Source organism: Lutra lutra, chromosome 8 (assembly GCF_902655055.1).
Source record: "Lutra lutra chromosome 8, mLutLut1.2, whole genome shotgun sequence".
Taxonomy (NCBI): domain Eukaryota; kingdom Metazoa; phylum Chordata; class Mammalia; order Carnivora; family Mustelidae; genus Lutra; species Lutra lutra.
Genome location: NC_062285.1, coordinates 126,833,144 through 126,846,206, shown reverse-complemented (window position 1 = coordinate 126,846,206; position 13,063 = coordinate 126,833,144). Strand labels below are relative to the sequence as shown.

The 13,063-nt window shown below is 47.5% G+C and overlaps 1 protein-coding gene across 1 annotated transcript in view; it reads left to right on the top strand.

The window, feature by feature from the left end:
• Nucleotides 1-13,063, top strand: part of LOC125107005 (putative tetratricopeptide repeat protein 41) — a 96,174-nt gene that overhangs the window by 31,525 nt on the left and 51,586 nt on the right. Inside the window, exons 6-8 of the mRNA XM_047741547.1 lie at nucleotides 546-987; nucleotides 9,616-9,814; nucleotides 10,629-10,807. Of these exons, the coding sequence (XP_047597503.1) occupies nucleotides 546-987; nucleotides 9,616-9,814; nucleotides 10,629-10,807 (820 nt within the window). The remainder of the gene's footprint in view (nucleotides 1-545; nucleotides 988-9,615; nucleotides 9,815-10,628; nucleotides 10,808-13,063) is intronic.

Genomic DNA, 13,063 nt, shown 5'->3' with positions numbered 1-13,063 from the left:
GTAAGTGGTCACTGTTTGCTAGTTGCTCTTATTATTATCATAATCGTTGCTAGGGGTGGGAGAGGCTGTTAACCTAGAAAGATTTGATTAGGTGTTTATTTGATTCCCAAATAAAACCATTTAACTTATGATGGTACTGTTGTATAAAGCGACGATTCTTCAGCATCAAACAGTCCAGCATCTTTTTCAGTCCAGTGGTTTGGTTTTCACTCTTAGGGTTTCCTTTGGCCAGCACTGTAGGTCATTCTTCAGAAGCCTACGATCTGTCGGATTCCTTGCTCATAGGAATCTCTTTTTGGAGGTTGCATCTGTGCTATCAAAGTCATCACAGAGGGGGCGTCAGTCAAATATAGTTCTGTGGGGTGAGAGTGGGTATTTTCTTACCACCGTATTGTTTACTGTCCGGCTTATTGTTTGTAACCTTAACCCCAGCCTTTACCCTGTACTAACTCCCTCTAATTCCAGCTGCGCTGAGTTTAAAAACCATAAACCAAGTAGTTTTAAAGTCTTTAAAGATTTCAAATGTCTTTGACTTTCTCTCTCAGGTGAAGGATTTCTCTTGGCTGCCGAGCTCAGTGCCTGCTCATTGCAAACTTATCATGAGCACCGTCTCCTCCAGCCTGTCCTACAAGTCGCTGTGTGCGCGCCCGGATGTGAGGACCGTGGAGCTTCTGAGTGCAGGAGACGAAGAGGTGAAACTGAACATCTTTAGACAGTATCTCTTCATTCCCAGCAGAGACCCCCTCCGACAGACCAGACACCCTTTGAGGAAAAGAACAAACCTGAATCCTTTAAAACTCACGATCCTAGCAAATGAGCTGAGAGAATGTAGAATCTACCGAGATGAGTATCAGTGTCTGAAGGAGTACTTGGAGGTGGTCTCCATTCAGGAGCTCTGGGAACTGATTCTGAAACGCTGGATTGAAGACTATAGCTGGACTTTTCTGCCAAAAAGGGCCAATTTGGACACTGGGGCTTCAGGAGAAGGTAGGTCTCAGCCAGTATTGACAACGAGCTGGAGCCCATGGGGAGAAAGATGTATGGTGGGCCACCCTGAGGAGGAGGGTGTAAGGATAAGGCTGTAAGAGAAAATATAGGTTGCCCAGTTAAATTGGAATTTCAGATAAAGAACAAATAATCTTTTAGTAAAAGTATGTGCAGTTATTGCATGGAACATACTTATACTAAAAATTAGTCGAATCAGAGATAAAATAATTTCATTAGAAGGGGATCCCAAATTATTGCACGGACTCTACTTATACCCAAAATTAATTTGTTGGCTATCTGAAGTTCAAATTTAACTGCATTCTCTGTATTTTAATTTGCTAAATCCAACAACCCTGTGTAGGGAGCTCTGTGTTGACGGTAAAGAGAACTGTATGAGGCACATTTTTCAGGAGTCTGAGGAATGGGCCTTTATGCTTTATTTTTTCAAAATATTTTATTTATGAGCAAGACAGAGAATGAGAGAGAGAGGGAGGGGTGGAGAGACTCTGCATTGACCCTAGAGCCCCATGTGGGGCTCGATCTCAGGACTGAGATCACGACCTGAGCCCAAACCTAGAGTTGGCGGCCTAACCGACTGAGCAACCCAGACCCCCTTGGCCTTTGTTATTTCTATAACTCAATTCTTTTGAGCCTATAGTCCAAGTTTTGGCAGAAACCTAATTCAGTTAATCTAGGTTAATTATATCAATTTAGCTTGCTTTCAGACAGATCAGGGTGTTTTTCAGTCAAGCGAGGATTTGTGTCCTTTCTGTGTCTCCTTTGGGTTGACCTTAAATCTGAGGCCCTTGGTGCTGGGTGTCCTCGGTTGTCCTCTGTCCCTGCTGTCTTCCACTGAGGTGGTCATGGCCCCAGATGGTCTACAGTTAACTGACGTTCCTCCAGTTTTTTCTTTTTTAAAGTTTTTTTTTTTTTTAAGATTTTATTTATTTATTTGACAGACAGAGGTTATAAGTAGGCAGAGAGGCAGGCAGAGAGAGAGAGGGGGAAGCAGGCTCCCCACCAAGTAGAGAGCCTAACGTGGGACTCAATCCCAGGACCCTGAGATCATGACCCAAGCTGAAGGCAGAGGCTTTAACCCACCGAGCCACCCAGGCGCCCCACGTTCCTCCAGTTTTGGCCTCGTCTAGGACACCTGTATTCCCATCTGTCCTTGGATTGGTCGCTCTATGCTGCTGTCAGCCACCACATTCCCTCATCTTAACGTGAGGAGGCCCCACTAACATCTGCACCCTTCTGGAGCCTACCGTCTCGTGGGTAGTCCGCATTCCTGACAGGGCACGTTGGTTACTCCCCATACCCTCGGAGCTCCTGGCTCTGTAGGTCTCTCCATAGCAATTTCTGCTGTCTGGTTCTGAGGGCATCAGGAGATCTGCAGAGCTTCTGATTTTCAGGCTCCCGATGGGAAGCAGAGTGCAGGCTCTCTGTACTCCTGGGTCCCCCGGCGCATCTGTCTCATGGGTCCTCTCTTGCTGCTCACAGCCTGGGTTCAGGGGACGGCACAGGCCCCTTCATGGAAACCTGCCCTAGCAACTCCATGGCTCTCTTTCCTCACTGCTTCCTCCTCCTTTCTTGGTTCAGTCTTCCTTAGCTCATCCTGTAACTGTCTGAGTCTGTTTGTGGTTAAAAAATGTATTCCATGAGTTGGTCAGGAGATTGTCTTTTGGTATTCAACAGTCTTTTGAGAAGGTAAGTTTATTCTCAGAGCTGTTATCTCTGCTATGAGCTTCAAAGGTCTCTTTTGAAACTTGAGTTTCTGCTACAATAACCTTCTCTGAAGGACGATGAATTTAGAATGGAGCAGGGATGAGGATGTGAGGGTGAGGAAGGAAGCAGAAAATGCTTGGACTGAGAGACATATCGGTTGGTGTGACAACATATTGTCCTGCTCCATTTTTTGCTCCAGAGTTTGCATTTCGGCAAATAAAATTAATTTCAAATTTAGTGTACCCTCTCCCACCTGCAAGGAGGTGAAATAAACATTTCTGTGCCCTGAGAAGGGTCACGCAGGCAAAGGGTCACACATGGCTGTGCCCATGGCCATCCCTAGTCGTCCAGCATTGTTCAGGAAAGCCCAGGCCCTCGTCTCCCGAGGGACTACTCCTTTCCCTGGCTGACTGACCCTCACTGTCTAGCACTGCCTACTGAGTCCTCAAGTCCAAGGCACTGAGCCACGGGTCCAAGAAGAGCTTGGTCAGACTCGGATCAACCTCTGAAAGAGGCTTGCACACCTGGGGCTGAGCAGCTGCCTGTTTTGTGATTGCCAGTGTTTGGGGTCATTCCCCAGTCCTAGCAGAGGAAGTCCATCTAGGATAGCAGACCCTGCTGTTTCTCTTGATGGTCTTAAGGGTCTCTTTCGACTTGGTCGATCATAAAGCCAGTGGGAAATCCAGCTGTGGTGGAAAAATCCGAGGGTCAGGCGAGTAATGTGTGTAGCTGCCTTGGGTGGTGTCTGTGAATGTGTGCCAAGAGAGCAACCATGCGGAAGGCCCACTCCTTGCCCTAAAATGCAAATCTGATGTTTGCACATCTCAGTAATGACTGCTCACTGGTCTAGTAATTGGCCAACTTGCCGGCTTGGAACCGTAGCTCACGTGGCTGTATTAGCTGGGACAGTGTAGCTGTTACTTAATGCCTGAAAGTCTGGGCTTGGAAGCCAGCTTGTCTGTGTTCAAATCCCAGTTCTGCACATATTTCTGTGTGTTCTGGGTAAGTTATTTAACCTCTCTGTGCTTTGTCTTATTTGTAAGATGGGGACGGGGTTAGGTCATACCTACTTATAGGATGATTAAAAGAAACAAGTTGTTAGTCGTATAAAACATTTAGAATGATGCCTGGTAGCTGGGAACTCTTCTATTTTGCCATCGTTGTCATTCTGTTGTCTTAACAGCACTGGATGGCTAGGTGGCTGATGCTCTGTGCTTACTGAGCATCTCACATTGTGGACTGACCGAGGTTGAGATATTCCAGATTTTGGACATGCTGGGCTACAGGGATCATTACAAAGTTACCACGTTGCACTGGGCTGCCTTCCGCAACGCCACCAGACAGTGGGTCCAGGAGAAGCCCAATGGCCTCCTGTACTTCAGGCACCAGTCCCTGCGGAATGCTGTGGAGCACAAGCTTCTGGGTAAGGCTTGAGTCTGTGCGAGTATCTGCTCGTTTAGAAAAGGGAAGTTCACGCACAAGGGGAAGCTTGTTGCTGGCATTTCTCAAATAGAAGTGAATCTATAAACACATATAAACATGGGGATATAAATTAATACTTGTACCTAATTGTGAATAACAGAGACCTGAAATCAATGGCTTCCATACCAGGGTTTAATCTTTCACATGAGAACTTTCTGGAAGTAGGCTGCCTTCAAGGCTCCACATCATGATCTGGGATCCCGTTCCTTCTGTGCCCCCAATCCATACACTAGCTTGACTCTCAAGGTCACCTCATGTTCATGACTGTTGGAAGCAGCATGGCTGCTAGAGCTCCAGCCATTGCATTTTGGGCAACAGGAAGGATGAAGAGAAGAGGAAGGGCTTTCATTTCCTTTTAAGGAGCTTTCCCAGGTTTCCACCAACATTTCCGCTATATTTCCAGAACTTTGTTGTTTGGCTGCACTAGATACAAGGGAAGCTGGTGAATAGAGGTTTCAACAGGAGTGTTGCTACCCTAAACCAAGGTTGGCATCTGTCACTAACAAAGATGAGGTATGTGGTTACAGCATAGGCATCAGCAGTCTCTACCCTAAATCTGAGATCAAATTCTGTCCTCTTCTGAAAGGACAGTAGGTTTGAACCTGAGACACGATGGCAATCACAGACACTTGATCTAGAGGCAGACCATTCTATTCATATAGGGTCCTCGTACAGGTATGAGGACTTAAAAAAGCCTTTAAATCACAGCCTCTGCAAAGATTCTAAGCTCTGTGCAAATTTCCTTTTAGGTTTACTATGTCCTCTTTCACTTTCTTTTTTAAAAAGATAAATCCTTTCCACTGTTCCCCTCCTACATTGTCATCATTTCCACCACCTCTGAAGTTACATAACGTGGCAAAGAGAACAGGGCAAGGAATGAGGATGTTTCTAGGTGTGAAGCCTGCTCTTCTGCCCATTGGCCTCCAATGGTTTGCAGCACTCAGTCTCTTCGTTTTCCCAAAGAACAGTAACACTCTTGGAGGTACAGGAACGAAAGGGCCATGGTGTGGCTGTTAAGATTCTGGGTATAGGCTGTACCCCTTCTCTGCACTGTGAGCCCCAAAATAAGACACTGCTGGCAATACTATTTTCAGAAACAAAACAAAACAAAACAAAACAAAGCCAACCCAACTTTTCATGCTGTGGAATCAGGACATGAATACATCTTTCCTGGAGGCACAGGGAATTGTCATTTCAATAATTCACTTCCACATGGCCTGAGCACGGGAAGCAAACACATCCTATAAGGAGAAAAAAGATCCCAAAACTAGGGCTAGAGGACTTGAGTTTGTGATGATATTTTTGGTAAAGGGCTATCTTTTGACATATTTTGTCCAAATGTCACATCCTTCCTTTTAGGGCCAACTAGTCTCTTTCCCATGCATACATATGCATGCTCCATTCCTTTGAGATTAATACTCTGGTATTATATTCAAGTGTGTAACTTAAGTTACTCCTATCGAACGTCCGCTAGTCTAGAGGCATGCTTTGATCCCTGGGCTGTGCTAGAGAGGCATCTCTCCCCTTCTGCTACTAGAGCTGAGGATTACTTGGTCTTGCATACTTTGTGTGTGGGTGCCCATGTGTGTGTACGCATGTGTGCGTGCGTGCATGTTAGTGGGGCTGGAAAGGAAAAGGTCTATTAGGGAGGAGAGTAGAAAAGCTGGGAGATGCTCTTCTATTGCTTCTAGATCATTACCGTGGCTTGTTGCCCTCGGCTATCATGGCCACTACCTTCTATTTAGTGCTTTCACTGTGCCAGCCACTTCATCTACATTATTTCCTTTATTTCTTGTGTACATAGACCATCCTTCGACAAGGCTCGGTCACATCAATTCTGGTTCTCACTGGCCTCCTAGAAAGTCCTCACCTGCTCTGGGTGTCTGTGGGAGTCCCTGAGCAGTGTTCCATGGGCTCCCCCATCTGTTGGCTATACTCACCCCGGAGAGGCTCTTGTTTGTGCTTACTGGTGTGGGTACCTCCCAACTGCCCCTGCGAGGTCCACCATGAGAAAACAAGGCCTTGTGCTGAGGACCCTCTCCCTTTGTCCCATGATCGAGAGGTGCCAGGGTGGTGCTGGTGTCCCAAGGGGGAATAGGTGTTTTCTAGGAGACCTGAGCCATGAGAGCTTCCTCCCCCAAACTCCACCCTTCCTCAGGATCTCAGGGAGCCCTTCCTGGAAAGAGCCCCTTCTTTTTCTTCTAAGAACTCCTCACCTCATAAAGCTCTGAAAACCCAATCTGTGAAGCCCATTTTACAGCAATTGTTGAGGAAGGAGTCAGCATAGCATAATGGGTAAAAATGGGGTCCTGATGCGAGATTGGGGGTGAGCCTTGGCTTTCCCACTTTCCAGCTGAAGCTGTGGCTACATCATTTCACCACTCTGTACCCAGGTCCCTCTTAAAGTAATCAGTGAACCAACCTCAGAACATCATTACTAGTAAGCATTCAATGACGGATTCATGTAATTGTAAGTATATAGAGTAGGCCTGGCATGTAGTAAATTCTTGAGAGATGTTAGCCATTATGAATTTTCCCTTTGTTTTACTCATCTGTCTCCCTTGTGGCCTTTTATCTACCATCTTTCCCAAAATGACCCATGCAGATCAACTGGTGATCTTGAGTCCTGTTGGCCTGAGGGTTCTTCCATTTTATCGGACTCCTTCACGCAGGTCTGAATTCCCTGGGCCCCACTCCAGTTACATGTGATTGATGTTCAGTGAATGAATGCACAGCTATTCCTGGCAGTTGGTTTTTTGGCTCTGCCATTTCTAGAAGCTTCCATATCCATTGTTTTGAGAGCCAGTCTCTAGTTTTTGCCTGTAGTGGAATCAGGATCTGGAGGGCTGACCACAGGAGAGGGGAGGAGGTTTGAGCTACCTGCAGGTGACACTGGTTATGGGAGAGGAACAGCCTCATTCCAGCCTCTCTTTACCTCATTCCCAGGCCTGTCTGCTGTTTGGCAAAGAGTCTACCTTCTTTCCTACTGGCAATCACCATGAGTTTTATTATAAACAATTTCTTAATAAGAGTAATGACTTTGGAATCTGACAGAACTGGCATGACCTTGTGAAAGGTGCTTAACTTTCTAAGACTCAATTTCTCACCTGCAAATGGGGATAATCACAGTATTTACCTCAAAGGTAATAAAAATACTAAGTATGCTTAATGTAAGGTGCTTAATATAGCATCTGGCACAATGATAAGCACTGTGGTGGCCATGACAGCCAATTGCCAATATTTCTAGCCCCTCCACCGACCTTGGGAAGCACCAGTGCTGTCCAATGGTTGTACATGGCTCCTGGCAATGTTCCAGATGGTGCCTGGTCTCTCAGTCCCGGAGTGAGTAGACCTGGGTTTGGAGGTCCAGCCAACCTGTGATGGCATGATAAACCTTTGCTGTTTTAAGCCACTGAGATTTTGGGGCCATTTGTCCACATAGCATCATCTAGCCTGTCATGAGAGAGAACGACACTACAGAAATACCAGTCAGTAAGTTGGTGAGAATTGTGCTGAACTTTGTATGTGTGGATGATGCTGAGGTCGAGCCATTCCTCATACCTCGTGCAGGAAGGTCAGAAGGTTTGAATCCTGCTGCTTCAGTCATGGGCTGGCCTCTAGCCACCTGGTCCCTCTGAGTTTAAGTAGCTTTGTCTGTTATATGGGGATTGGGTTAACCAGGGTTCTCCAGAGAAACAGGACCAATAGGTTTAGATCTCTGTCTCTATATAACTCAATGTATCTCTCTATATGTTTATCTCTATATAGAGCTCTAGAAAAAGATTGTGAGGGTTTGGCTTATGTGGTTATGGTGATTGGGAAGCCCCAGGATCTTGCCATCTACAAGCTGGAGGCCCAGGAAAGCTGTTGGTAGAGTTCCAGTCCAAGTCCAAGGCCTGGGAATCAGGGGAGCCAATGCTGTAAGTTCTAGTCTGAGTCTGAAGATCTGAGACCCGGAAGTGCTGAGAAGAGAGAGATTCCAGCTCCAGCAGAGAGAAAACTCTCCTTCCTCTGCCTTTTTCTGTTCCGGCCCTTAGCTGATCAGATGATGCCCACCTGCTTGGTGAGGGCAATCTTCACTCTGTCTACTGGTTCGGATGCGAATCTTCTCTAGAAACGCCCTCAGAGACACACCCTGAAATAATACCTAACCAGCTCTCGGGGAATCCCTTAGGCCAGTAAAGTTGACATGTAAAATTACACGGGAAGATCACAGATTTTCATATCCTTTCATATCTCACAAGGTCATTTTGTAAAAGGATAAGCTGTTTTCTGTGACAGTGTTTTGTGCCCTTTAAGCCCTGTGTTTAATACTCTAAATCTTGGACGCAGGGTAATATTTGTCCTAGTTCTCCTTCTCTCTCATTCCCCAACCCCCCTCCCTATTTATGACCCACAGAAATGCCCTCACAGTGACCACAGGAAGAGAGGAGTTTCCTTCTTCCTCTATGGGTTTCTGAATCACTGTACATGCCACCAGCTAGCATGAAGTCTCTCCAAGTGCACAGATAACCAGGAAATCGTTCCAATGGATGTGGAGTGGTTATTTGAGCAGTGGGCTCCCCTTCTTCTTTTTTTAAGATTCTATTTATTTGACAGAGAGACAGCGAGAGAGGGAACACAAGCAGGGGGAGTGGGAAAGGGAGAAGCAGGCTCCCCGATGAGCAGGGAGCCCAATGTGGGGCTCAATCCCAGGATCCCAGGATCATGACCTGAGCCGAAGGCAGAGGCTTAACAGCTGAGCCACCCAGGGGCCCCAAATGGGCTTCTTTTCTGTTACTGCTCTTGTGAAGAGCTGGGCCGCGTAGGCCATCCAGCAGAATGATTCATCTTGGAGAAAAAGCCTCAAGCAGAAAATTTAAAATACTGTTTCACCGTCCAAGGATAGGTACCTCTAAACTTTTAATGCAACAAAACCCTTTTGTTTTTAAGGAGCTCGTTTCTGGGTAGTACGATCTGTTGGAATCCCTCCTCTGGTGGAGAAAATACCGACATCTGGCCCGTAGTGTCCAATCTGTCGTTAGTCTGCTTAACTTCCCCTTGCCTCTCCGAGACCCTGGGGCAGACTAACTTCTCCAAACTGCGTGTCCTCACATATTTGAAAGTGTTCATTTAGGTGACAACCATGACGTATAATTAAGATAGAAAAAAGTAGGTTATGAACATTTCTTGGGGGGAGGGGAAGATAGTGTGAAAAATGAGTGTGCCCCCCTAGCTTTTCAAAATCTGGGTCAGTGATCATAACTCTAATTCTTTGGTAAATTCAGACGGACTTATAAGAAGGTATATTTTTAATATTTCATGGGTTTTTTTCCCCCAACTCCCTGTTCATTATCTCTAATGATGGCCACAGAGCTGTTATGTAGTGTTTTCACGTACTAAAAAGGCAGATGCCTTCCACTGTGATTGATTTCTCAATAGGTGTGCTCACTCCCGTCAGAGAAAGCAGTCCATATACCTTTCAGAACCCAACGAATCACAGGAAGACACATTTCCACCGAGTCTTAGCCCGATACTTCCAGCGGCAGACGACTTTCTGGAGAGTGTACGAGGAGCTGCCGTGGCACATGAAAATGAGCGGCTCCTGGGGCGACCTGTGCAGCTTCCTCTCAAGCCCCAGGTAAGTCTTGTCCTTCTGCGCGGCGGCCTTGGAGCATATCTCCTCCTTCCTCTGCTGAGCGCGGTGCTGACACGCCCACGTGTCCCTTAAGCGGGGGCTCCTTCATTCACAAACCCGGTCAAGCACCTGTGCCTTCCTTCGGATGGGCCCCTCCTTTGGCATCCCCTTTCTGTGGCTCACAGATTCCCAGCATCGCTCCGGTGGATCACCCGGCTCTCAGAGTGACTCCATGGGGTTCCTCTCAAAGTTAGGACAATTCCAGAGGCAGGAAGATTTGTAGATGGGCTAGGATAAAGGATTGGCCACATCGTCCTGCTAGACCCTCTGAATTTCCTCCTGTCCCTTTCTTTCTTTTCCCTCCTCTCTACTCCTCTCTGTCCCCTCCCCCCTTGTCCTCTTATGCACCCCTTGGCAAACATGTATCCTTGACTCGCTCTGAATCCCAGCTCTTGTAGGCCCTGGGGATGCAGCTCTTGTCTGGCGGGGAGCATGTGGAGCCAAAGAAGAGCTACCCATGGGAGTCAGTGCTTCATTAGAGCAAAGACACAGAGCTGGCAAGCTTGGGAGAAGGAGGGGCTCACTCTGCCTGGGAGATTCGGGGAGCCTGCCTGGAGGAGGTGGCCACCTGGACAGATGAGTGGCAATGGCTTTGAGTGCTTAAGAGTGACAGGCTCACATTTATCTGGCGACCTATGAAAGTCATAGTAGTTAAGGAGTTTATAAATAGGCTGATGGAATGGGGCAGATAGCAGAATAGCTTCCCTTCAAGACACGAAATACAGAAATGACTTACATTAACATGTTGTGTTGTAAGTATCACAGACTTTCTATCAAAGATCCGAAACCCAAGCTTCTGGACAAGGCTGCACCTCATCTACTACTGGAACGTGTTATCAGAAGTTGGATATGACGCTGCTGAGGCCTACTTGTTCACGGTGGCCAAGATTAAAGCCGACAAGTGCCATAAAGTGAAGAAGAGAAACACACTCTCAGGTACTGTGAGTTGCTGTGGTTCAGTTCCATTTTACGGGGATGTAACGTGGCCACGAGTGACTGCTCTCCTGTTTCCTCACATACTTCTGGTCATCCCAGCAGACCTCTGAGTACTCCTACCCGCAACTCAAGCCAGCCATTTCCAAAGATAGGAAATGGAGAAAGAGCATCAGTGTCCAGACGGCTCCTCTTTCTGTCTTGCTGTGGCTGTTTTCCGAGGCTCCGTCCTTTGCATCTTCCTCTCTATTTTCTCACGGCCTCAGGTACACTCCCAGCATCTTCCTCTTTCTTCTGTCGTTCCAGCCTTGCCCTCCTCTCCCAGCCGCACATGTGGCCCACCTCCCGCGGGCTCCAGGCAGTACTGTAGCTCCGCCGGCGGTGCTCCCCAGTGACCAGCCAACAGTTCAAACGAAATACATGCAAACCCTGAATCGTTCTAGATGTTTCCTCCGCACTTGTGCTTCTTTCTGTCTCCCTCAGAGGAGGGAGGGGCTCCTCTGTTAGGAGCTCATGCTGCCCCTAACTCGCCCATCCCCGCGGCCCCTCACTCAGTCCTGGAGACACGCAGTTAGTGTCGAGCATGGCCTCAATCCGGGTTGGGGCAGCTGTTCTTCGACGTGCTTGGATTTGGACAGCACTCTGGTCAATGTTTCTTCCCTTTGTGCTCCATATGAGGTCCCCTTGCCTGTGTCTCTTTCTCCCTTCATTTCCTGGCTTCTTAAACAGTGATAAGTTCATGCATCCTTCTAACAAGCAGTAACTGCGCACCTTCCCTGGGCCATGGGCTCACTGGGTGCTCCTGACATATCGCTGAACGAGGCCAACTCATTCAAAACTCGTTCAGAATGGAATCCTTGCTCCCAAGGTTTTACCATCTAGTGAGCATAAGGACAGATTCTGAACATTTGTCACGTGCCAGCCGCTAAGTTAAATACTTGATATATATTTTGTTCAACTCTAAGAAAATCTCTGTAATACGACTAATATCTCGGTTGAAACTAAGGAAATGGAGTCTCAGAGAGGTGAGGTAAGTTGCCCAAGGTGTCCCAGATAGTTAGGGATGGATTTGGACTATGTTTTTTCCTGCATCCCTTTTGGTCCTTAACTGTATAGCCTTTACCTGTATTCTTCTTCTTCTTCTTTTTTTTAAATATTTACTTGAGAGAGAGAGAGAGAGCACAAAGAAGTGGAGGGGCAGAGGGGGAGGGAGAGAGAATCGCAAGCAGACTCCACGCTGAGCACAGAGCCTGATGCAGGGCTCAGTCTCTTGACCCTAAGATCGTGACCTGAACCAAAATCAAGAGTTGGATGCTTAACCAGCTGGGCCCCCTCCAGGCATGCTGTCGATATTCTTACTACCGTGTATGAATTATGTAATTCTGGAATTTCTCCAATTCACGAATCCTCTGGGCGGTAGGACCCAAGCGGTAGTCTGAGGATTCCGCTGTGGTGAATAAAGCCAGGATGCGTCTGGAATTGTATCAGTGCCTAGGGATGTAGGGCGTGGGAAGGACACAGGGGACACGGGATGGTGCGGGGGGTTGGGGGGAGCGCTGTGTGTCATAGGAAGCTGGCAGCTAACCCCAGAAGATGAGATCTCTGGGGTGGGGGTGAGAGTCCTTCCTGATGATGCCATGCAGCTTGTCATAACATGGTTGTTATGGTGATGGAAAGGGCTGGGGGCTGGGGGTTGGCTGGTGGGAGGAAATCACCTAACATTTCAGTGTGTGAGGATTTTCTGGATGTAAATGAGTCTAGTTCAGAATGTGTCCCTCTGAATTAGGCTGGAGACATCTTTAAGTCTCTGGTGATCTGCAAACATGCTGTTCGTATGATCCTGTGCTGGTTAGTCTCTGCTCACTCTGGGCCCTGAGACGCTCCTTAGCAGGGAGTCCTGGCGTCCATCACTGCCTTTGACACCTTCCATCTTCCTCACCCCTCATGTCCTGTCACAGCCCGGTCCAGCCTCTCGCATCCTCTCCGTCTTAGGCTCCAGGCCCTCATGCCCTCTGTCTGACCAGTCTTCATAAAGCAAAGCTGTGATCAAGTCACCCTGCACGTTGCTGCTGTCCACCTTCATGTCTTATCTCCACCTTGGCTGGCAGAGTCAGCCCATGGTCATTTTGCGGGGAGGAAGGGGGAGGGGCTTCGTGAAGTCCCTCTGGGACTGTGTAGGTTTACTTTTCCGCCTTTTGGAAGGCTGAATGTAGAAGTCACAAGACCAACGACTTGTCACCAAAGCAATAGCAGATTCAT